Source organism: Pan paniscus, chromosome 12, assembly GCF_029289425.2.
Source record: "Pan paniscus chromosome 12, NHGRI_mPanPan1-v2.0_pri, whole genome shotgun sequence".
NCBI classification, from domain to species: Eukaryota; Metazoa; Chordata; class Mammalia; order Primates; family Hominidae; genus Pan; species Pan paniscus.
The window spans coordinates 40,205,743-40,230,217 of NC_073261.2; the positions used below are offsets into that span (position 1 = coordinate 40,205,743).

General features: G+C 40.3%; 1 protein-coding gene across 12 annotated transcripts in view; it reads left to right on the top strand.

Annotated features, from left to right (window-relative positions):
- IMMT (inner membrane mitochondrial protein) overlaps nt 1-24,475 on the top strand; it is a 52,863-nt gene that overhangs the window by 21,322 nt on the left and 7,066 nt on the right. Inside the window, exons 4-12 of one of the 12 annotated variants that reach the window (XM_063594813.1) lie at nt 2,579-2,690; nt 5,005-5,142; nt 5,506-5,601; nt 9,708-9,844; nt 13,395-13,498; nt 15,797-15,932; nt 16,746-16,875; nt 21,887-21,901; nt 23,930-24,153. In XM_063594813.1, coding sequence (XP_063450883.1) covers nt 2,579-2,690; nt 5,005-5,142; nt 5,506-5,601; nt 9,708-9,844; nt 13,395-13,498; nt 15,797-15,932; nt 16,746-16,875; nt 21,887-21,901; nt 23,930-24,153 — 1,092 coding nt within the window. The remainder of the gene's footprint in view (nt 1-2,578; nt 2,691-5,004; nt 5,143-5,505; nt 5,602-9,707; nt 9,845-13,394; nt 13,499-15,796; nt 15,933-16,745; nt 16,876-21,886; nt 21,902-23,929; nt 24,154-24,475) is intronic. The other 11 variants (XM_063594814.1, XM_063594815.1, XM_063594816.1 and 8 more) reach the window with 11 other exon arrangements.

Sequence of the window (24,475 nt, forward strand, 5' to 3'; positions counted from 1 at the left end):
TATTTTCATGATAACACCTATTAATGTACTTCCAGATATTTTGTATTGTTTAAAAGATGGAAGACCACAGGATGTAAAAACTAGAGAAATCTTTCTTACCTTCTGAATAAGTATGAAGCCAGGAGTGCTTAAATGTCAGCCTAGGAACTGGCCATTGGGCTCCTTTATTTCTGTAGTTTGTGGTCTTTGCTAGCTTTTAAGTTGACATTCAATACCCTTGGCAATCTGGCACTTGTTTACCTTTGCAGCCTTATCTCTGGGTCCTGCACATAAGCCCTTAGCTGTACACCAGTTGCCCTTCATTACAAATATGTCTTTGCTTTCCATTTATTCATTTATTCAACCAATGTTAATCAAGTGATTATTATGCTGCAGGCACTGTTCCAAGGGCCATGCTTAAAGATAGAACTCATCTAAGATCCCTTCCATTTGTACAGCTTTTTTTCAGGATGGTCTCCTACCCAGAATGACTTCCTTTCCTTCGCTTATTAATGTTCTCTTCAAGGGCTGCATCCTTCACTGTATAGATCTAAGTTAATTTTCTCACCTCTGAATTACAATAGCAGTTAGTGTTTCTATTTTTTTTTTTTTTTTTTTTTACCATTTACTCAAGCACTCTCTACTGTTAAACATCGTGTCAACTTGTTGCTGTGCATTTTATTTCATAGTAACCTTTTTAGTGGCAACATGATTTGTTATAACATTGTCTCTATATTTACTGTCCATGCATAAAATCTTTTTGATGGACATGGAATAACACCTGCCTAAATGGTTAGAACTGTTACATTCCTGGATAGAACTTCATATCATAAAAATGTCATTTCTCTCAAATATATATGTATGTCATTAAAGATAGTACCAAGATAGTACCAAATATATATTAAGATAGTACCAAATTACATTAAGATAGTACCAAATTAAGATAGTACCAAATATATATGACATACATATATATATTTGAGAGAAATGTATATGTATATATTAGAGAGAAATGATGTTTTTATGGTGTGTCTATATACACAAATCTAGTAAGAATTTGAATGAATTTTTCTAGATGGTGAGGAACCAGATAATACAGTTTTAACATTTATATGGAGGAATTAATGATGTACAAGACTACTCAAGAACATTTTGAAAAAGGGATGAGGAGGGGTGCTTTTCTAGATAGACTTTTTTATACTGCTACTTTAATAAAATAAGGTTGGGACACAGGAAAAGAAATTAGAGGAATAGAACAACTGAATTTGGAAATAGATCACACACAAACTTTAATTATGAGAATGTGAATCACTAGAACCTTAAGTGAAAGTGATCTGTTAACATCTGTTAAAAATATACAACCCCTTTGACCCAACAATTCCTCTTCTGAAAACTATCCCATAGATATTACACTACGGTGCTTTTCATTTAAATGGACAGGGATGGATGTTCATTGCTTTGTTTGTAGCAGCAAAGCAAAACAAAATAGGAAACAATTTGAATGACTATAGAGGAGAAGTTGACCAAATTATGGGAAATTGTTATATGAGGATATTATGCAACTAAACAGAATTTCTTGACCTGAAAGAGAATGTCCATGATATAGTGTTAAATGAAAAAAAGAGCAAGTTACAAGGTAATTTGTATAATATAACCCTATTTTGGTTTGTTTAAGGAAGTGAAACATTGTTTATGTGTATATACGAGAGCTTTTGCTCAGGAGTAGAAGGATAGATTCCAGGCTATTAGCAGTGGCTACCTAAGAGAGTGGAAAGGGAAAGGAGCAGTGAAGAGGCAAGTTAAAGCCACTGATATATCTTGTTATTATTTTGCTTGTTACAGTAAACAGTCTTCATCATTCAAAAATAATATTTTAATGAAAATGGAAATAATTCTGGTTTCTGGTAGTGACTAAGTTCAGAACCACCCTGTTGTGTTTAAGTAGTCATGTTAGGGATATCTGAGTCCTACTGCGAAGTTAGGGCAAAAAGTGGAATAACATAAATGGAAATAAAAATAAAAGTAATTTTCTCTGGCACATATCTGGCAGCCCTCTTAAATGAATAGTGTCTTAAACTTAGAGCAGGCAATAATTGGGAAAGAGGAAGGCAAGCCTTGCTTACAAGTTGATCATATATCTTACTGTGCAATTGCATGAATCCTGGAGATCAAAGAAACAAAATTCATTTGTATTTTCACTCAGAGCCTTTAATAATCATTTGCTTCTAACTGAATGTATACAGAAGACATCATAATTTGATTTAGAAAGGAAATGATAATAGTCTTCTTAATACTGTGTAAGTACAAGCAATGGTGTTTAATGAGAAGATCATATGTCATGGACTTTATTGGTCACCCTAATAGAAACCTTTGTTACTATTAAAATATGGGCTGGTCATTGGGAATGAAATTTTTGAACTGCACTTTTCTAGTAATGGTGGTTTCTCTCAACTATGTTTAATAAAATACATATGTTACAAAGTGTTGATAACTTTATGTTAAAAGCCTGAAAGACTTGGCATTTGAAATACTGCAAATCACTGTACCTTTTTAAAAAACAGAAGTGTATCTGAAATGTTAAATGTTTTTTATTTCCAAGATTCAGTCGGGTCCACTAAAAATCTCTAGTGTATCAGAAGTAATGAAAGAATCTAAACAGCCTGCCTCACAACTCCAAAAACAAAAGGGAGATACTCCAGCTTCAGCAACAGGTACTTATGTTTTGAACCATCTTTTTAAAATTATAGGTAAATCTCTTCACCAATTCTTTTTTTTTTTTTTTTGAGATGGAGTTTCGCTCTTGTTGCCTAGGCTGGAGTGCAGTGGCACAATCTCGGCTCACCGCAGCCTCCACCTCCCAGGTTCAAGCGATTCTCCTGCCTCAGACTCCTGAGTAGCTGGGATTACAGGCATGTGCCAGCACGCCCAGCTAATTTTCTATTTTTAGTAGAGGCGGAGTTTCTCCATGTTGGTCAGGCTGGTCTCAAACTCCCGCTCTCAGGTGATCTGCCTGCCTCGGCCTCCCAAAGTGCTGGGATTACAGGCGTGAGCCACCATGCCCGGCCTCTTCACCAATTCTTTATCCTCTCTTCTTTCTTAGTGATGAAAGTGTCTTGCTCTAGTCCCTGCAGATATTTTTTGACTTCAGAAACTACCAGTCACCCCACCCTAATTTACAGCACTTGCCTGTTGAACTCTAACCTGTTCAGTATACATTTGAACTTCTTATGTTTCTCCTTTGTTGTGTCTGTCCTTGATTAAATCACCTGACTTTCTTTAATTCAGCAGAAATTTACTGTCTTTTCTGTGCTAGACATTCTTGTAAGTACTGGGGAAACAGCCATGAACAAAAATAGTTAAAAAAATTTTTCAGCTAATATTTCTTGATTGGGTGAGGAGAGGGAATAAACAAGTAAAACGTATAGGATGTCAGACATTGTGGGAGGGAATACTGCAGTTTTAAATGGAATGTGTAAGAATACCTTACCTGGAAGGGGTTATCTGAGCAAAGATTAGAAAGAGATAAGGGGGGTAAGTCGTGTAAAAGGGTGGTGGGGAAAAGCATCCCAGGCAGCAGGATTAGCTGGTGTAGAGGCTTGATATATTCAAGCAAAGGGCAAATAAGGCTAGAGTGAATTGAGTAAGGGGAGAACAGGAGCAAATGAGGTCAGAGAGGGAGCAAAAAGTTTATTGTGGCAGTCCTTGGAAGCCATTGTAAGAATTTTATTTTAGGCCAGGTGCATGGGCTCATGCCTGTAATCCCGCACTTTGGGAAACCAAGGCGGGAGGATCACCTAAGCCCAGGAGTTTGAAAGTAGCCTGGGCAACTTAGCAAGATCCTGTTTCTATAAAAAATTAAAAATTAGCTGGGGATGGCGGTGCATGCCTGCAGTCCCAGCACTCGGGAGGGAGGACCACTTGAGCCCAGGAGGTTGAGGCTGCAGTGAGCTATGATTGCACCCCTACACTCCAGCCTGGGTGACAGGGCAAGACTCTGTCTCAAACAAAAAAAACATTGTTTCATATGCTGGGTGGGATGGGAAGAGAATGCTGAGCCAGGGGATTGATAATTGACTGTTACTTTAAAACCAAGGCCGGGCACAGTGGCTCACACCTGTAATCCCAGCACTTTGGGAGGCCGAGGAGGGAGGATCACTTGAGCCTAGCAGTTTGAGACCAGCCTGGGCAAGAGAGGGGAGACCTTGTCTCTACAAAAAAATTTAAAAATTAGCCAGGTGTGGTGGTATACACGTATAGTCCCAGCTATGTGCCAGAGGCTGAGGTGGGAGTATTGCTTGTTCCTGGGAGGTCGAGGTTGCAGTGAGCCATGATAGTGCCACTATTCTCCAGCCTGGGCAACAGAGTGAGACCTTGTCTCAAAAAAAAAAAAAAAATACTACACACACAAAAAATTGATTGAGTGATTGATAGAGATGGGATCTTGCTGTGTTGGCCAGGTTGGTCTTGGCCTCCCAAAGTGTGCAAAAATATATATATATATATATATATATATATATATATATGTATTTTAACTCAGTTCTGTTCTTGATCACTGTGACCTTTCATCTTTTTGTTTAAAACTGTAATCTTTTTCCTGCTCACACGTCTTCTACCACTCTTCAAAGCAATTAAAAAACATTCTTTGTTTAGTTGCTTTCTTTTGTCTGTCTTCATCATTAACAGGCTTTTTCCTTTGTTACTCTTTTTCCATGTGTAAATGTCCCCTTCTTGTGTGTTAATATTATTATTATAAGCCTTGCCTGGAATAATGATGGTTAAAATGCAGGTGGATGCAGACAAGACTTCTTTCTTTTGTTCTCTCCCAACCATTGTCCATTTTGTGTGAGTTTATATATGCAGTGGACAGTGCCCCTGTTTGTGTGTTATTCAAACATGTGGCAGTACAAATATTTGTGTCTTTAAGGAGTCAGATGTGAAGTGGGTGGTGATGGTGGTAGTAAATTTCTGTGTGTTTCTCTGTTAACCCAGGAAAGTATAAATACCATGAGTAACATATATTTATAGCACCTACAGAAGCGGCTCAAATTATTTCTGCAGCAGGTGATACCCTGTCGGTCCCAGCCCCTGCAGTTCAGCCTGAGGAATCTTTAAAAACTGATCACCCTGAAATTGGTGAAGGAAAACCCACACCTGCGCTTTCAGGTAATTTAATTATTTCTATTTGTTCTTTTATACATGATATACTCATCAGAACTATTTAATGCCTAGGCAACACATAGACACTAAGTATACATTTACACTAGGTTTAGGTCTTCAGAGTTTCTTAGGAAATTTTTAAAATTTAAATGTCCGAATGTATCTTTTTAAACAAGAAGATTAAAGCCTGATTCCTATTTCTTCATTTTGGAATCATTAAGAGTAATGATATAGTTTTAGAATTCTTAACACAAAAATGCCCTGCATTGATATAACTGGCCAGTACAAACGATGCTTTTTTTATATCCCTGTTAGCTATTAAAATTCTATGCTGAAATTTGATTTCCTCTTATTTACTTTTGCTGCAAGAAGAAGCATCCTCATCTTCTATAAGGGAGCGACCACCTGAAGAAGTTGCAGCTCGCCTTGCACAACAGGAAAAACAAGAACAAGTTAAAATTGAGTGTATGTAAACCAGACAGCTTCTTAAGGATTTTGGGTCATCTCCCAGTTGCTCTCTTCTTAAACTATCAGCACAAGTTTGTCATCTATCAGCTAGTTGTGGTTTCTTTTGTTGCTGCGGTTGTTTTTTAGTGGCATTGCTTTATTCATCACCTTCATTTCATCTAAACTTCTTTTACCTAAGTGACAAAGGCTATTTTTAGTGTATAGTTGGTGAAAACTCCAAATAATACTAAAGATTATGTTAGCGCTAAAGATTCTTTATACTCTGGGAAACAGAAATTGATTATTTATGTTTTAGCAGCTTGCCTAAAAGTCCTTTATTTATTTTTTTGAGATAGGCTCTTTTCTGTCACCCAGACTGGAGTGCGGTGGCACTGTCATGGCTCACTGCAGCCTCAACCTCCCAGGCCAAAGCCATCCTCCCACCTCAGCCTCCTCTGTAGCTGGGACTACAGGCGTGTACCACCATACCCAGCTAATTTTTTAAAAATTTTTTATAGACACAGGCATCTCACTATGTTGCCTAGACTGGTTTCGTACTCCTGGGCTCAAGTGATCCTCCCACCTTGAACTCCCAAAGTGCTGGGATTACAGGCCTGAGCCCTTGTACCCAGCCCTAAGAGTCTTTTATTAATAATTGTTAATTTATACTTGTAAATAATTGTTTATTAATAATTGTAAATTTATTTGTTGGAGTCAGAATGGTTTACACTGCCTTATCATCTAGCCTCTGGACTCTCTAGTAGTGCTTTTATCTGACACTGGTGGGGCATGGAATGTTCTACACATCGCTGGTTTCCAGCTAACAAGCATATTCCTTTTTAAGTTTCAGTTTTATGGTTTTTTTTGTTTGTTTGTTTTTAAGAGATGGGCTCTTACTGTGTTGGTCAGGGTAGTGTTGGACTCTTGGCCTCAAGAAATCCTCCCACCTTGGCCTCCCAAAGTGCTGGGATTACAGGCATGAGCTACCACACCTGGCCAAGTTTTTTTTATCATTATTATTATTTTTGCTGTCCTCGGTAGGTCAGGATTCTTAAATTTTTCGATGGTTTAAAAAAGATAATAGATATTTATCAATTTATTTTTCTGTCTTAAAGCACATGTAACATAATTTTTTGTACTGTGCTATAATATGTTGATGTCTCTGGAGGTCGTGGGATGTAGCTTTTTGCTGGACAGAGAGTTCAGTACTCATGGCAGCTGTTTATAGTTTTTTGATCTCCTCGTCATTTGTTTTGCTCCTGTTTCCCTTGTAATGTGCTGGTTCTGCCCTACCCTGAGGAACCAAGTTTCTTAGAATAGCATAGGTGTCATTCTGTGCCTAAGGCATTAGTTTTGCTACTTGGATTTGGATTTTCGTTTTTGATTTTTTGTATTCTTCTGATTGTGTTACAAATATTTGTGAATATTTAATAAATGACTTCTAACTAAGTGAAATATTTCGTTTTTCCTACTTCTTTTTTCTTTTAGTCCTGTTTTTTCTTCACTTTTCACTTTTCTCTCTTTATCACTTGGGCACCTTGAAATTAAGTTATAAATGTAAGATGGAGATGTCTGCTGTTCCAGCTGTTCTTTTCCTTCCCTGGTTCCTCTCATCTTTCATTTTGGGCAAAGTGAAAATTTTCAGAATTTTATCTGTCACCTCTTAATTCCCCCTCAAACTTGACTTTAAAAATGTACACATATGCGTTTGCATGTGAAATATTTATCAAGGATCAAAGGACAGTGACTAAACCTCTGAAGAGGGCTGGAAGCAGCAGGTGCCTCCCAGCAGCCCACTTTCTGTGGCCTCCATAAAGTGGTTCACAACTGCCTGTAGTTGATGTCCACTGTTCACTCACGCATGTCATGGGATCCAAATACCACGGTTTCTCTCCCTTGCCCCTTTCTCTTGTTGTATCCCCTGCTCTCGTTTCACTTCTATCACTTCTGTCAATTTCTTTTTATTTTCTCCTTATTAGTTTTATCTTTCTTGCAGAGGTACCATTTGTAGTTCATCAGATTCCATTTGTTCATTGCTAGTTTATGCGTCTTTTGCTCAAAATCATCTTTTTTTCTCGCTTGTCAAATACATTTTTTATTTTTTGTCATGTGATATCATTTATTTAATTAATTTGTTTTGAGACAGAGTCTCACTCTGTCACCTAGGCTGGAGTGCAGTGGTGCAATATCGGCTCACTACAACCTCCAACTCCCAGGTTCAAGCGATTTTCCTGCCTCAGCCTCCTGAGTAGCTGGGACTATAGGCACCCACCACCATGTCTGGATAATTTTTGTATTTTTAGTAGAGACGGGGTTTCACAATGTTGGCCAGCCTGGTCTCGAACTCCTGACCTCAGGTGATACGCCTGCCTCGGCCTCCCAAAGTGCTGGGATTACAGGCGTGAGCCACTGCGCTGGCCCATTTATTATTAAATTAGTATTCTTACTAGCCGCCTTTCTTCAAATGACCATTTATTTTTGCATTTTAGTAAATTATCTAAAATTGTCATTTGCTTTACTTTTTGGTATTCCCGAAACAGCATATAGAAATGTGATCTTAATAGGTGGAAGCCTCTTGAACATTGGTGTCTGCTATTTCTTGAGTCCTTTTGTGGAAGAACACTGTCCATTTCAAGTTGCCTTTGGGTTTTGTTTTGTATTTTTTGACCTGTTTTCTTATTTGTCTTTTTCTTTCTCTTGTCTGTTTTCTTGTATCTTGTCAACATAAGTGTTTTGCTATGAGTATTCCTTCTTGCTAAGGGGATGAAATGGGCACCTCTTTTTCCCTGTTATGATTGTTGTTTAAAATGAAGAAAGCTGATGGATTTGTTGAGTTTATAGCTACAATATGTAAAAGGGGCTATAGTGTCCTAAACCTTGTTTCTCCCATTTGAAATACATTACCCTTCTTTAAATAATTTTGAAAAAAAAAAACACTTTTTATTTTGAAAAAGTTTAGATATACAGAAAAGAAAAAGTAGGCTGGGCACGGTGGCTCACGCCTGTAATCCCAGCACTTTGAGAGGCTGAGGTGGGTGGATCACGAGGTCAGGAGATCGAGACCATCCTGGCTAACATGGTGAAACCCTGTCTCTACTAAAAATACAAAAAAATTAGCTGAGTGTAGTGGCAGGCACCTGTAGTCCCAGCTACTCAGGAGGCTGAGGCAGGAGAATCGCCTGAACCCAGGAGGCGGAGGTTGCAGTGAACTGAGACGGTGCCACTGCACTCCAGCCTGGGCGGTAGAGTGGGACTCCGTCTCCAAAAAAACAAAAAAACAAAAAAAACAAAAAACCAGGCACGGTGGCTCACGCCTGTAATCCCAACACTTTGAGAGGCTGAGGTGGGTGGATCACGAGGTCAGGAGATCGAGACCATCCTGGCTAACACGGTGAAACCCTGTCTCTACTAAAAATACAAAAAAATTAGCTGGGCGTGGTGGTAGGCACCTGTAGTCCCAGCTACTCGGGAGGCTGAGGTAGGAGAATGGCGTGAACCCGGGAGGCGGAGCTTGCAGTGAGCCGAGATCGCGCCACTGCACTCCAGCCTGGGCGACAGTGCGAGACTCTGTCTCAAAAAAAAAAAAAAAAAAAAGTGTAATAAAGCTTCATAGATTTATCATCCAGACTAAATTATCAGTATTTTACCATGTTTTCTTTTTTTTTTTGAGAGAGTCTCGCTCTGTCGCCCAGGCTAGAGTGCAGTGGCGTGATCTCGGCTCACTGCAAGCTCCACCTCCCAGGTTCAAGCGATTCTCCTGCCTCAGCCTCCCAAGTAGCTGGAACTACAGGCACCCGCCACCATGCCTGGCTAATTTTTGTATTTTTAGTAGAGACGGGGTTTCACCACATTGGTCAGGTTGGTCTCAAACTCCTGACCTTGTGATCTGCCCGCCTCAGCCTCCCAAAGTGCTGGGATTACAGGCGTGAGCCACTGTGCCCGGCCTTTACCATACTTTTAAGTGAAACTTTGATTCCCTAAATTTGAGTCTTATGTATTTTGTTCCTTTTTAAATTTTTTGGGAAATGCAATGAAAGACTAAATAGGAGAACAGCAAAAGTTTAAAGTCATTTATGGGGGTAGGGATTTGTTTTTTAACTGTTCATTTTTTTTTTTTTTTTAAGCTCTAGCCAAGAGCTTAGAAGATGCTCTGAGGCAAACTGCAAGTGTTACTCTGCAGGCTATTGCAGCTCAGAATGCTGCGGTCCAGGCTGTCAATGCACACTCCAACATATTGAAAGCCGCCATGGACAATTCTGAGGTGAGCCCAATGAATGATTAGAAGTGTTTTGGCTGTCATGACTTGGAGGACAAAAAGAAAAATTGAGGGTGGAGAGAAGTGTAATATTTAACAGACTGCTTTCTTCCGTATGATATCGACTTTTTCTCACTAGGGGAAGATAGTCTGGAATAATTAATCTTTTTTTGTTATTGTTTTGAGACGGAGTCTTGCTCTGTCGCCCGGGCTGGAGTCCAGTGGTGCGATCTCGGCTCATTGCAACCTCCACCTCCCAGGTTCAAGCGATTCTCCTGCCTCAGCCTCCCGAGTAGCTGGGATTACAGGCTCCCACCACCATACCCGGCTAATTTTTGTACTTTTAGTAGAGACAGGGTTTGCCATTTTGGCCAGGCTGGACTGGAACTCTTGACCTCAAGTGATTTGCCTGCCTCGGCCTCCCAAAATGTTGGGATTACAGGCGTGAGCCACTGTGCTTGGCCTTAGAGTAATTATGTTTAAAAAACAAACTGAAAAAAGCCTTTAAGTTTTTTAGAATGAATTTTATACATTGTGCTTTACTATATCTTACAACACCGATGCAGCGCAAGAATTAGTTCAGATTTGCTTTCATATTTTAATAGCACTTAAATATTTTTGTTGTTTGCTTTAAAATTGCTATTTCCATAGGTAAACTTTTTAAGATACTTCTCAAACTTCACATGCAGTTTTAAGAAATAATACAGAGAGCTCTCATGTTCCCTGAAACACCTGCTATTTTAAATGTTTATGATTATTTAATTTATGCTAAACACTTCAAAGAATGAAGTAATAACATTGATTTTTCAAAATTTAATACTGGGACTTAATACATTATTTTATAATTACATTAAGTTATTCAGTATGTATAAATGTATCTCTATTCCAAGTCATTTAAGGAGTAAATTAAAGTAAAATGCATAAATTATTAATCTTAAGGATCAGGATCATACATGGTCAGTAAAGTTACTTTGCCATCATAACTGTAGTTTTAAAAAAAATTTTACACACACTTTACATTGTTTCAGTCGTATGTACTTATATTACAAAAGAGTTTAATTAGACCTCTGATGTTAGTAGCAAGAAACTACAACCTTTGAAATTTTAAGGAAAATTCCATTTTATTCAAAGTCCAAGAAAAATACTTAAATATCAGAGTTCAGTCAGCAAAGTGGAAACCACCCAGGAAATTTAATTTGCTGGTTACCAATATGGGAAGGCTAGAAGTTGCGTGATGTAAGGGTGTTGGGTTCAAACCCAAGTAGACCAGTATCCCTCAGAAGGACACGGATTGGAAGCTTTAAATGCCATGTTACTACTTGGGTATAAGGGTACACAAGGTGGTATTTCATCTTCCTAGCGCACATAATGTGTAGCACATGGTGATTAGACAGTGTAAAATCTATTGCAGTCAAGATTTTACAATCTAATGGTAGCAGTTAACAGATAAGAGTATTAGCTAATGTACAAAATAATTAGAAAAATGTATGAACACATTTTGGAATGTTAAGAATGAATTCCAGCTTTTGTTTTTTCTAGTACAAGAAGCTACAGGTGCACATGTAATTTCTAATATATACTGAATAACTTTCACAAAGCAGTGTTTGTGAAGAGTTGGATTTGGTAATACTAGGATTTAGTTTGGTTGTAGGGGAATCTGTGTCTGTTACAGGGTAGGTTTTCCTTGGACTTCTGTAAGCAGGAGTACCTTCAACAAGGGTGATAAATTTTGGCCCCCAGATATGTCATTGACATTTACATGCTTTGTAATTCTATTTGGGTCAGTTCATGTGGCCCAACTCAGCATCCATTCTTTTTTTTTTTTTTTTTTTTTTTTTGAGACAGAGTCTTGCTCTGTCACCAGGCTGTAGTGCAGTGGCGTGATCTCTGCTCACTGCAACCTCCGCCTCCCAGGTTCAAGCAATTCTCCTGCCTTAGCCTCTCAAGTAGCTGAAATTACAGGTGCCCACCACCACACCTGGCTAATTTTTGTATTTTTCGTACAGAGAGGTTTCACTATGTTGGCCAGGCTGGTCTCGAACTCATGACCTCAAGTGATCTACCTGCCTCCACCTCCCAAAAATGCTGGGATTATAGGCGTAAGCCACCATGCCTGGCCCCAAATCAGTATACATTCTTGATGTATTTTATTTTCAAGATGACTAAAGCGGTCCAGGCGTGGTGGCTCATACCTGTAATCCCAGCACTGTGGGAGGCTGAGGCTGGAGGATCATTTGAGGTCAGGAGTTCGAGACCAGCCTGACCAACATGGAGAAACCCCGTTTCTACTAAAAATATAAAATTAGCTGGGCATGGTGGCCCAATGCTCTGTCACCCAGGCTGGAGAGCAGTGGTGTGATTACAGCTCACTGTGGCCTCATCCCAGGCTCAAATGATCCTCCCACATCAGCCCCTCAAGTAGCTGGGACCACAGGCATGAGCCACTACGCCTGGCTATTTTTTTTATTTTTATTTCGTTGAAATGGGGTCTCACTATGTTGTTCAGGCTGGTCTCAAACAACTGGGCTTAAGCGATCCTGCTACAGTGCTGGGATTACAGGCATGAGCCACTGCACCCTGTCTAGGCCCATGAGTGTTCTGGGTACCTTGCACCCCCTCACAGTGTGGGACTCTTGCTGCACTTAGTGGTATTAGAGTGTTAGAGGGTTTTCTTCCTAATATTATATATCCCCTAAATATGAGCCAGCTCTGCTCAAAAAAGTGGCAATGAGTTCCATAGCTGGAGAAAAACATGTTGGATCTGCCTAAGATTTTCAAGGAAAACTTTTTTTTGAGAAGTAGTCTTTCTCTGTCGCCAGGCTGGAGTGCAGTGGTGCAATTTTGGCTCACTGCAACCTCCGCCTCCTGTATTCAAGCAATTCTCCTGCTTCAGCCTCCCGAGTAGCTGGGATTACAGGCACCCACCACGCCCAGCTAATTTTTGTATTTTTAGTAGAGACAGGGTTTCACCATGTTAGCTAGGATGGTCTTGATCTCTTGACCTCGTGATCCGGCAGTCTCAGCCTCCCAAAGTGCTGGGATTATAGGCCTGAGCCACTGCGCCCGGCCAAAACTTTTTTTTTTTTAATACACATTTCACATACCGTAAGAGTCACCTCAAGGGAGGTTTTTGACAATAGTTGACTTATATGTAACAAATTAAGAAGAATAATTCTTTAGAGTAACATTTAGGAGGAATAAGGACCCTACAAATATGTAAACCTCCTATTTATCCTTAAACTCTGATTTTGGTTTGTACATCCTTTTGAGAATCTTAAAAAAAAAAAAAAAAACAAAACTCTCCTTAGAAAATGCTTATATGGCTGGGCAGTGGCTATGCCTGTAATCCCAGCACTTTTAGGGGCCGATGTGGGCAGATCATAAGCCTTAAATTAAGACCATAAGCCTTAAATTAAGAGTTCTTACTCTGGAGAAACATTGCATATAAATTTTTACCTTTGAATTTAATGTCACATGTTTCTGTGTTCAATCTTGTTGGCCTATCATATGACAATCATAGCAGTTATTTATTATATAATTAAAATTTTTTGTTTAGATTGCAGGCGAGAAGAAATCTGCTCAGTGGCGCACAGTGGAGGGTGCATTGAAGGAACGCAGAAAGGCAGTAGATGAAGCTGCCGATGCCCTTCTCAAAGCCAAGTAATTACTCATGGACTTTAACAAGTAATTAGGGCCTCCTGGTGGCTTTCTTTGGGCCGGGTTTTCTTTGTATTGTCTGTATAGAATAAAGAGGAGGTAGAGAAGCCCTTCTCTCACTTTTCCACCTGTGCTTGTTCTGAATTGGCATTAGGAATTTGTACAGGCCGGGCACGGTGGCTCACACCTGTAATCCCAGCACTTTGGGAGGCCGAGGCGGGCAGATCACGAGGTCAAGAGATCGAGACCATCCTGGCCAACATGGTGAAACCCCGTCTCTATTAAAAATGCAAAAAAATTAGCTGGGCGTGGTGGCGGGCGCCTGTAGTCCCAGCTACTCGAGAGGCTGAGGCAGGAGAATCACCTCAACCCAGGAGGCGGAGGTTGCAGTGAGCCAAGATGATGCCATTGCACTCCAGCCTGGGCGACAGAGTGAGACGCCGTCTCAAAAAAAAAAAAAAAAGGAATTTGTACAAAGGTGTAAAAAGAGAGAAGGAATAAAATATAATTAGTCCAGGCTGAGTACAGTGGCTCACACCTGTAATCCCAGTACTTTGGGAGGCCTAGGAGGCAGATCACTTGAGACCAAGAGTTTGAGCCATCCTGGCCAACATGGTGAGACCCTGTCTCTACTAAAAATGAAAATGTTAGCCAGGCGTGGTGGCATGCGCCTGTAGTCCCAGCGACTCGGGAGGCTGAGGTAGGAGAATCACTTGAACCCCGGAGGTGGAGGTTGCAGTGAACTGAGATTGTGCCACTGCACTCCAGCCTGAGCCTGGGCGACAGAGCGAGACTCCATCTCAAAATGTATATATATAAATTTAGGCCAGAATAAATTTGGCAGAAACTTATATAAAGGATTTTTTTTTTTTTTAATTCATGGTCTTGCTCTGTTGCCCATGCCGTAGTGCAGGGGCATGATCAGGGCTCACTATAGCCTCAGCCTCCCGGGCTCAAGCCATCCTCCCGCCTCAGCCCCCTGAGTAGCTGGGACTGGCATGAGCCACCACACTCAGACATATAAAGGATCTTACATAAAAGTCAGTTTCGCTTTGGATTATTGCTTAGATGATGTATCTCTACAGATGTACTGAGATTCTGCTGTAGTTTTAAGATTTTACTGGGACAGTTTGGGCAGTTTATCAGAATGTAGAAAGTATGTCACAATCTGTCTGCCTTAACCAAAATAGTGGGTATGTAATAGGTATGCCACGTTGACCTTGATTCCTGGAAGTTGGCTAAAACTAGGATTGAGCAAGCATGCCCAGATATAAGATCAACCTCTGTTGATGGAAACCTACATTTGACTAAAGATCCTCATCAGCAGTATGGAATAGTTATTTGTCACTCAAAATTTTGCTGTCTTTTTTAAGAAAATATTTATTATTAGTAGAGAAGGAAGTCTTCTGATAAAACTAGCATATCTTTTAGGAGATTTAAGGCATTATGCTCATATCACTTTGAGTTCTGTGTTTTATGGTGGGTAGACCACAGTCTGACGGACTTATGAAACATTCTGAATCGTGAGGGCTCCCTGAGACCCAGTTAAGTATTCGCCCAGTGAGGTTTTTGGCCTTCTCCTGTGCCTTTGCCTGCCTTAGCTCTCTCTCATTGGTTGGTGAGTCAAGTTGATCCTTGCAAGAGCTGCTGTTTATTGTGTGCTCATGATTTGGCCAGGCACTAAGTACTTCTCATGAATTACTTCTGTTCCTTACACGAAAGCATGTAGGAAATGAGAGGCTGATATGGGAGCTGAATCTGGGGCTGTCTTACTCTGAGGTCTGGGTCACTCCATATACCATGCTACCTCTCTGGTTCACTCTAGTAAATCTAGCTTCTAACCAAGGTGTTTTCAGTTGTTGATGAGAAAAGCCTCTCTGTTTATTGACTCCAGAAAAGTATTGATGCTCGTCCAAAGGTAGTGAGTTAGCTCAGTTGATTGTTCACAGTCAGTTACGGATTGAACTGTCTCGTTCTAGTCTTTCCTCCCTTACTATTGCACTTGACTAGTCTTTAAAAAAAAAGAAAAAAAAAAGCAATTACATTTCTTTCATTGACTTTTCTTTTAGTTTTTTTAATAAAATAGAGACATGGTTTCCCTATGTTGCCCAGGCTGGTCTTGAACTCCTGGGCTCAAGTGATCCTCCTGCCTTGGCCTCCAAAGTGCTGGGATTACAGGTATCAGCCACTGCTCCCAGCCTGTTTCATAGACTTTTAACAATTATATACTGTACTGACATCAAAACTTTTTAATACAGTTGACAAGAAGTTATATTAAATCTTTGTTTTGTTGGTTTCCAGAGAAGAGTTAGAGAAGATGAAAAGTGTGATTGAAAATGCAAAGAAAAAAGAGGTTGCTGGGGCCAAGCCTCATATAACTGCTGCAGAGGGTAAACTTCACAACATGATAGTTGATCTGGATAATGTGGTCAAAAAGGTATGTTTCCTAAGTCTTATAATATTTTATATTTTAAAATATAATCTCTTAAAGGATTTTAAGGATTTAGGAAAACAGCAAATTCCTACCATCTCCCCCTCTTTTCTCCTGCAAAGTGTATTCGTTGTTACTGTTTTTAAAAATTTGCCTTGGCTGGGTGTGGTGGTTCACACCTGTAATCCCAGCACTTTGGCAGGCCGAGGTGGGCAGATAACTTGAGCCCAGGAGTTTGAGACCAGCCTGGGCAACATGGTGAAACTCTGTTTCTACAAAAAATACAAAAATAAGTGGATGTGGTGGTGTGCGCCTGTAGTCCTAGCTACTCAGGAGACTGAGGTGAGAGGATGACTTGGGCCTGGGAGGTTGAGGCTGCAGTGAGCTGAGATGGTGCCACTGCACTCTATCCTGGGTGACAGAGTGAGACCCTGTCAAAAAAAAAAAAATTTTTTTTTTTGCCTTGGACACCAACCAAGTGGACTGTTCCATATTGTTGATACTTTCTATAATAGATAACATTTTTGGTTATGATTATTGTCACTTATGAAAATGTCCATTTTGTAGCAGATCTTCTGCCTGCACTTATATGATATGTATGGAGGGAGGGGGCATAGTAAGATGGGAAAGGGCCTGTCCATGGTATTTGAATAGGAATTAGAAGGAAACAAATAAGGCTTATATTCTATTTCTGAGCTTCAGATTTCCTTACACATTTCCAACAAAATGTAAACAAATGAAGGAATACTACTTCTGTTTCTTGGAATGTTTATGGTACTTTTTGTTCAATTTAATCACATACCCTGTGTATTTGCTCAGGTCCAAGCAGCTCAGTCTGAGGCTAAGGTTGTATCTCAGTATCATGAGCTGGTGGTCCAAGCTCGGGATGACTTTAAACGAGAGCTGGACAGTATTACTCCAGAAGTCCTTCCTGGGTGGAAAGGAATGAGTGAGTACAACTGAAGTAATGTTTTTTTTTGATGTTTTAACCACTAATCAATGAATCTAAACTTGCTTCATCTCCATTGTAGTCCACATCCCTCTGGCATGCATGCATATCTCTTTTTGTAAGAGCATTTTATTTTAACCACAGTCATTACAGATGACACAGCCGCAACAATACTCTTGTAGTTTTAGCTGTGGTGAACATGAGTTCCAGCTAGTGTTTAATTCCATAATCCGTGATTGGTTCTGTTCTGATATTTGCTACTCAAAAAAAAAAAGTTTGGAATTTGAGTGAACAAAAGTGACATTATAACGACGCTACTGAAATATTATTGTATATGTATAAGTATTAAAAAACCTTATTACTTTAAAAGTATTTGTAGTGAATTATTTAAAGCACACTTTATGTCTGCTCTGTGACAAAACAACACTTTGTTGAGAATTTACCTAGGGACCCTGCATTGAGAAAGGAACCAGCTGTCTGGCTATCCACTTCCTCAAGCTGAGACTACAGAGAACTTTGATGCTGAAGTCGTTACATGGTGTAGCTATAGTCACATTTCCCTGAAGTTCTGTGAGAGTACTAAGAATCACAGAGATCACCTGTCTCAGCAAAATTAAAATACTGTTTATTTTTATTTTTATTTTTTTTTGTCATTGCCCAGGCTGGAGTGTAGTCCTCCACCTCCCGGGTTGAAGCGATCCTCCTGCCTCAGCTTCCCAAATAGCTGGGATTACAAGCATGCGACACCACACCAGGCTAATTTTTTGTACCTTTTTTTTTCTTTTCTTTTTTTTTTTTTTGAGACAAAGTTTTACTCTTGTTGCCCAGGCCGGAGTGCAATGGCGCGATCTTGGCTCACTGCAACTTCTGCCTCCCACGTTCAAGCAATTCTCCTGCCTCAGCCTACTGAGTAGCTGGGATTACAGGTGTGAGCCACTGCGCCCAACCAATTTTTTTGTACTTTTAGTAGAGACAGGGTTTCGCCATTTTGGCCAGGCTGGTTTTGAACTCCTGACCTCAAGTGATTCGCCCACCTTGGCCTCCCAAAATGCTGGGATTACAGGTGTGAGCCACCACACCTGGCTTAAAACACTGTTTAAATGCTAGCATTTGTTAGAAAGCAGACTTCTCATGTTGTAGGCCTCTCTGGGCTGAAGGTGTCAGGGTTGCATCACAGAACCACAGCTGGTCTAAGGAATGAAGTTAATAAACACCAGTGTAGGGATTTATAATCATTCTGCATGATGGCCACCCAGGGAGACTGAATGTCAAGAAGTGGAGTTAAGGCTGTCAAAAGATAACTCAGACATTGAGCTCTTTGAATGCAGTTGACTCAGGAGGCAGATATCAGTTAGATTGTTGTCAAATAAAAAAGTGACAGTATGATTTATGAGAGAGAATAATGTGGAGAAATACAAAGTTCAGTCTGGGACCAGTGACTTTTGTTTAGACACTGGATAGCTACCATCGAGCAAAGAAGGCATTGTGGACGATTTATCCTTGAGAAGGATAAACTTGAGCCACGTTGGCACTGCTTCCCTCATCAGAATTTCTCAAGGGGTTGTCTGTGCCTCATTGAGGTTACAATTGAAACAGATGTGAGCACCTGAGAGACTTTCCCTGATTATATTCCTCCACAAACCACTGTACCATATTACCTTATTTTATCTTCTTGAAATTCTTATTCATTGGCTTGTTTGTTGTCTCTTTGCATTAGATATATGTAAGCTCCTTGGCATAAATTTGACATTGGTAGGTAGTAGGGAGTCTCCAGTGGCTCAAATAAAATGAAATTAGGTTGACAGGGCAGGACAAATTTTATTTGTGGAGAGTTAGATACGAGCATCAACCCTAAGAATTTGCATTCTGTCTTTGGTCTTCCCAGTAGACTAAATCCTACTAATTTTTCCAAGCCAGCTCTCACGTTTTTAACTTTTGCTTTTTTTCTGCTTTTGAAAGTGCCTATCGCAAAACTTTTTTTTTTTTTTTTGAGATGGAGTCTTGCTGTGTTACCCAGGCTGGAGTGCAGTGGTGCAATCTTGGCTCACTGCAACCTCCGCCTCATGGGTTCAAGCGATTCTCCTGCCACAGCCTCCCGAGTAGCTGGGACTACAGGCGTGTGCCACCACACCCAGCTAATTTTTTTGTATTTTTAGTAGAGACTGGGTTTCACCATGTTGGTCAGGCTGGTCTCAAACTCCTGACCTCAAATTATCCATCTACCTCGTGGGTTTACAGGCGTGGGATTACAGGTGTGAGACACCACACCCGGCTGCCTATCGTAAAACATGAAAATGTTAAACAGTGGTTCTCAACTGAGGGCATTTTGTCCCTCACATGACATTTGGCAACACCGGGAGACATTTTTGTTTGCCGCAACTGTAGGGAGCTACTGGCATGTAGTGGGTGGAGGCCAGACGTGCTGCTAAACATCCTGCAGTAGACAGAATAGCCCCTTACAGCAGAGAACTGTCTGGACCAGAAAGCCAGTAGCACCAAGGTTGAGAAGCCTGTGCTAAAGAAAGGGCCATGTAGAAAATGAAGGTCCCTTGTGAAGCAATCTATGTTGTTTCTTTTTTGAGTGACCTCCATTTAAATCTTTATTAATTTATAAAATAGAGTATATATTCACAATACAAAATTTGAAAGGTACAAATGGCATTTGAAGTTTCCCTCTCACAGTTTTCCTCCTCAGGGACAACCGGTATTACTGATTTCTTATGTATTTGTAGAGATAGTAATTATTCCATGATTACCCTAGCCCTCCGTGGATGTCCTCACCTCTGAAATCAGAACGCACTAAGACCTAAACCAAATTTGTTAGTACTGGTTTGTGTTATGAGGCATTTTGCTCTTATTGTCATTATTTCTTTATTATACTTTAAGTTCTGGGATTGCTCTTATTATTTCCCTAAACGACAAATGTCCTGATGATGTTCACTACATCCAGTACTCTTTCTGTGTTATCTGTAGCTGAGCAAGTTTCCAAACGTAATAATAGCTAGTGGTATTGAGCATTATTTTGTACTGGGCACTGAGTTCTAAGTGCTTCACATATATTAACTTATTTGAAATTCATAACAGCCTTACAAGGCAAATTTGGTTATTATCCCAATTACATAGATGAAAAAAGTGAGACAGAAAAGTAATTTGTGCAAGGTTGGGGTAAGAGCCAGGATTTCATTCTCCCCCACTAGCCTCACTATTCTCTGCCTAAATGATTTGTATCAGCAGCACGGGACTCCCTTTTGGCCTTTTGAGAAGAGGAATGATATAACCATAATGAGGAGGAAATTTTATTTTTATGAGATTGACGGTGTAGGAGGGAGTGATGTTTAGTCAGTTGATGTTCAGAGCCCCTTGGATGAAAAATACCTGTCTTTGGACTTGTTGAATGCAAAGGTTATTAAGAAGGTCAGGACTGGCCAGGTGCAGTGGCTTATGCCTATAATCCTAGCACTTTGGGAGGCTGAGGTGGGTGGATTGCCTGAGGTTAGGCGTTCAAGACCGGCTTGGCCGATATGGTGAAACCCCATCTGTACTAAAAATACAAAAATTAGTCGAGCATGGTGGCATGCGCCTGTGGTCCTAGCTACTCGGGAGGCTGAGGCAAGAGAATCACTTGAACCCGGGCAGTGGAGGTTACAGTGAGCCGAGATCGTGCTGCTACACTCCAGCCTGGGCAACGGGAGACTCCGTCTCAAAAAAAAAAAGGACGTTCATACCAGGATGTTCAGCAGCTCATCCTGAGAGGCAGTAGCTGCGACTGGCTGCATTCCCCTTCTCCTGTCACGTGTTCACACTGGGTACTTGTGATACTTGTGATTGTGGTGGGGGACATCATTCAAACTATACAGAATGCCATTTTTTCCCTTTACTCTCAAATCAGGCCATTGTAGTTCTTTAATTTGCACAGGTTAAATGAAAATTTAGTATGAATTCATTGTTTTAAAAATTTCAAAGAAGAACTGAATGTATTAAGTATCTGAAATGTTAAGAGAGGCCTGGTACTGTGAACAGAGAGTCAAAACTGTGATTTAGTAAAATACTGTATGAACTAATGAAAATGCGAGGGATAAAAGAAAATTATAGTTTCTATGAAATGCTTAAGTTGAGGCTGGGCATGGTGGCTCACGCCTGTAATCCCAGCACTTTGGGAGGCCGAGGCAGGCAGATCATTTGAGGTCAGGAGTTTGAGACCAGCCTGGCCAACATAGTGAAACCCCGTCTACTAAAAATATAAAAATTAGCCAGGCGTGGTGGGAGGCGCATGTAGTCCCAGCTACTTGGGAGGCTGAGGCAGGAGAATCCCTTGAGCCCAAGAGGCAGAGGTTGCAGTGAGCTGAGATTGCACCACTGCACTCCAGCCTGGGTGACAGAGCGAGACTCTGTCTCAAAAAACAAAAAAAGAAATGTTTAGGTTGCTGGGTGCAGTGGCTCATGCCTGTAATCCCAGCACTTTGGGAGGCGGAGGAAGGCGGATCGCTTGAGCCCGGGAGTTTGAGACCAGCCTGGGCAACATGGCAAAACCCCTTCTCTATAAAAAAGTACAAAAATTAGCTGGGTATAGTGGCATACACCTCTAGTCCAAGTTACTTGGGAGGCTGAGGTGGGAGGATTGCTTGAGCCCAGCAGGTGGAGGTTGCGGTGACCTGAGATTGCACCACTGCACTCCAGGCTAGGCAACAGAGGAAGGCTCTGTCTCAAAACAAAAAAACAAAAAATTTAAGTTGATTACTGTGAAACAGAGATAAGTCCTTTGAAACCAAAACCACAATTAATATCAATGATTCTTTTATTTTCTAAAATGTTATTTACCTTGATCTGTCTTGTTTTACAGTTTAAATTTTAGAAAATAGCCGTATCGTTTCATTTTCCAGTATTAAAATAGCTTTTCCTGGTACTAGTCTCCGATTCCTTCTTGTTTCCTTTTAGATATTTCTGTTTAATGATCAATAACTAAAGTATGTGCATTCTTTTTTTTCAAACTGTTCTATTTTTTCCTTTGTAGGTGTTTCAGACTTAGGTGAGTGTTATGTATATTTCATGTTTAAAGTCTTTTGTTTTGGGTATTAAGAGACTAAAGTCTTTTTGTTGTGCCTATGATTCTTACACAAAGCCATCTAAATAGATATAAAGTAGAATTATGTCACATGATAAATCTGAATTGGATATTTTTGGCATCCGAATGCTCTCAGGAATGAAAATGTTTCATCAAGTGATTGGAATCCTATAGATGTGAAGTGTGTGTGTGTGTGTGTGTGTGTGTGTGTGTAATATGGATTGTAACTGATTACTTTGGAGAATTTCAAACGTTAAAAAGTAAGAAGAAAACTAAAGAACTTCCAGGACCCATCACTCAGTTTTGTAGCCATCAGCACATGACCAGTTTTGTCTCATCTATTCCCACTCCTCCTCAGCTTATATAGAAAGCAGACTCAAATATCACATTCTTTCACTTGTAAATACTTTCAGTATGTTTCAAAAACATCACCATACTATTATCACACCTAAAACTTAGTAACAATTCCCTAGTCACCAAATGTCCATTCAGTGTTACAATATCCCCTATTATTTCATAGAATGAGTTTTTACAGTTTTTATTTGAATCGATAACCCGTAGACGTTCCACATGTTGAGTTTAGTCAATAAATCTCTTGCCCCTGTTTTTTGCTTTTCAATGTATTTATTAAGAAATTGAGTCATTAGTCATATAGAATTTCCTACATTCCATATTTTGCTGTTGGAGCCATAATTCTTCACTTCATCTTAGCCAAGACTAAGAAGTGATGGAGTCATAATTCTTTTTTTTTTTGAGACAAGGTCTTGCTCTGTCACCAGGCTGGAGTGCAGTGGCACAATTTCAGTTCACTGCAATCTTCGCCTCCTGGGTTCAAGCAATTCTCGTGCCTCAGCCTCCTGAGTAGCTGGGATTACAGGCATGTGCCCCCATGCCTGGCTAATTTTTGTATTTTTAGTAGAGTCAGGGTTTCACCATGATGGCCAAACTAGTCTCAAACTCCTGGCCTAAAGTGATCCACCCGTCTCGGCCTCTTAAAGTGCTGGGATTATTGGCATCAGCTACTGTGTCTGGCCGGTGGAGCCATAATTCTCTCTCTCTTTTTTTTTTTTTTGAGATGGAGTCTTGCTCTGTTGCCCAGGCTGGAATACAGTGGTACAATTTCGGCTCACTGCAACCTCTGTCTCCTGGGTTCAAGTAATTCTCCTACCTCAGCCTCCCGAGTAGCTGGGATTACAGGTGTCCACCATCATGCCCAGCTAATTTTTGCATTTTTAGTAGAGACGGAGTTTCACCAGGTTGGCCAAGCTGGTCTCGAACTCCTGACCTCAGGTGATCTGCCTGCCTTGGCCTCCCAAAGTGCTGGGATTACAGGTGTGAGCCACTGTGCCTGGCTGGAGCCATAATTCTTAATCTGTGTATGTGTTGCTACATTTTTGGATTGAGATTTAAAAAAAAAACAAACATTGGTTTAAGCCTAGATGAGAATCTTTGGGTGTATTTTAAAAAGCTTTGCAGTGATTCTGATGGACAGCTCTGGTTGCTGTGTTGGGATTTAATCTAGATCATATGTGTTTAAGAAAAGTAAAAAAACTTATTAAGGAAAAGTCTGAGAGAATTTGAATTTGATTTTTAGTTTTAGCAGAAAAGAATCTTCAATTGGATGCCTGTTATAACTAATCAGAGTTATGCCTGAAAGAAAATATAGAAGTGATTGTATATATAAGTTTTGTCTTTAAAGGCAAAGTTACAGTAAATGAGAAAGTCCATTTATAATTAGTTCAGATTAAAAGAGGGTTCCTGGAAAACAACTGATTATCTGAAGGCCTACCTGAATTTTGCCAGGGGTTGAAAATACCTTATTGGACACTAGCCAATTTCTGATTGAACTGGGGAATCTAAATCTCTTTTCATGTTAGCTAAGTTTTACTTTCGTTTACTGCTCTTAAATTATAATCAGTTGATGCAGATTACCTTGTAATGAGGTATAATTTCAATGACATCATTAATATTTTAACATGCTCTTTTGCTTAGCTGACAAGCTCTCTACTGATGATCTGAACTCCCTCATTGCTCATGCACATCGTCGTATTGATCAGCTGAACAGAGAGCTGGCAGAACAGAAGGCCACCGAAAAGCAGCACATCACGTTAGCCTTGGAGAAACAAAAGCTGGAAGAAAAGCGGGCATTTGACTCTGCAGTAGCAAAAGCATTAGAACATCACAGAAGTGAAATACAGGCTGAACAGGACAGAAAGGTAAGAGAAATGAGAATTGTTGCCTAACATTTAAAGTGACTCTAACTTGATTGTTTACTTGTAGAAATAATACTGGCTCAGCCGGGTGCAGTGGTTCATGCCTGTAATCGCAGCACTTTGGGAGGCCGAGGTGGGTGGATCACTTGTGGTCAGGAGTTCGAGACCAGCCTGGCCAATATGGCGAAACCCCTGTCTCTTCTAAAAATACAAAAATTAGCTGGGTGTGGTGGCTCGCACCTGTAATCCCAGCTACTCGGAAGGCTGAGGCAGGAGAACCACTTGAACCAGGGAGGCAGAGGTTGCAGTGAGCTAAGATTGTGCC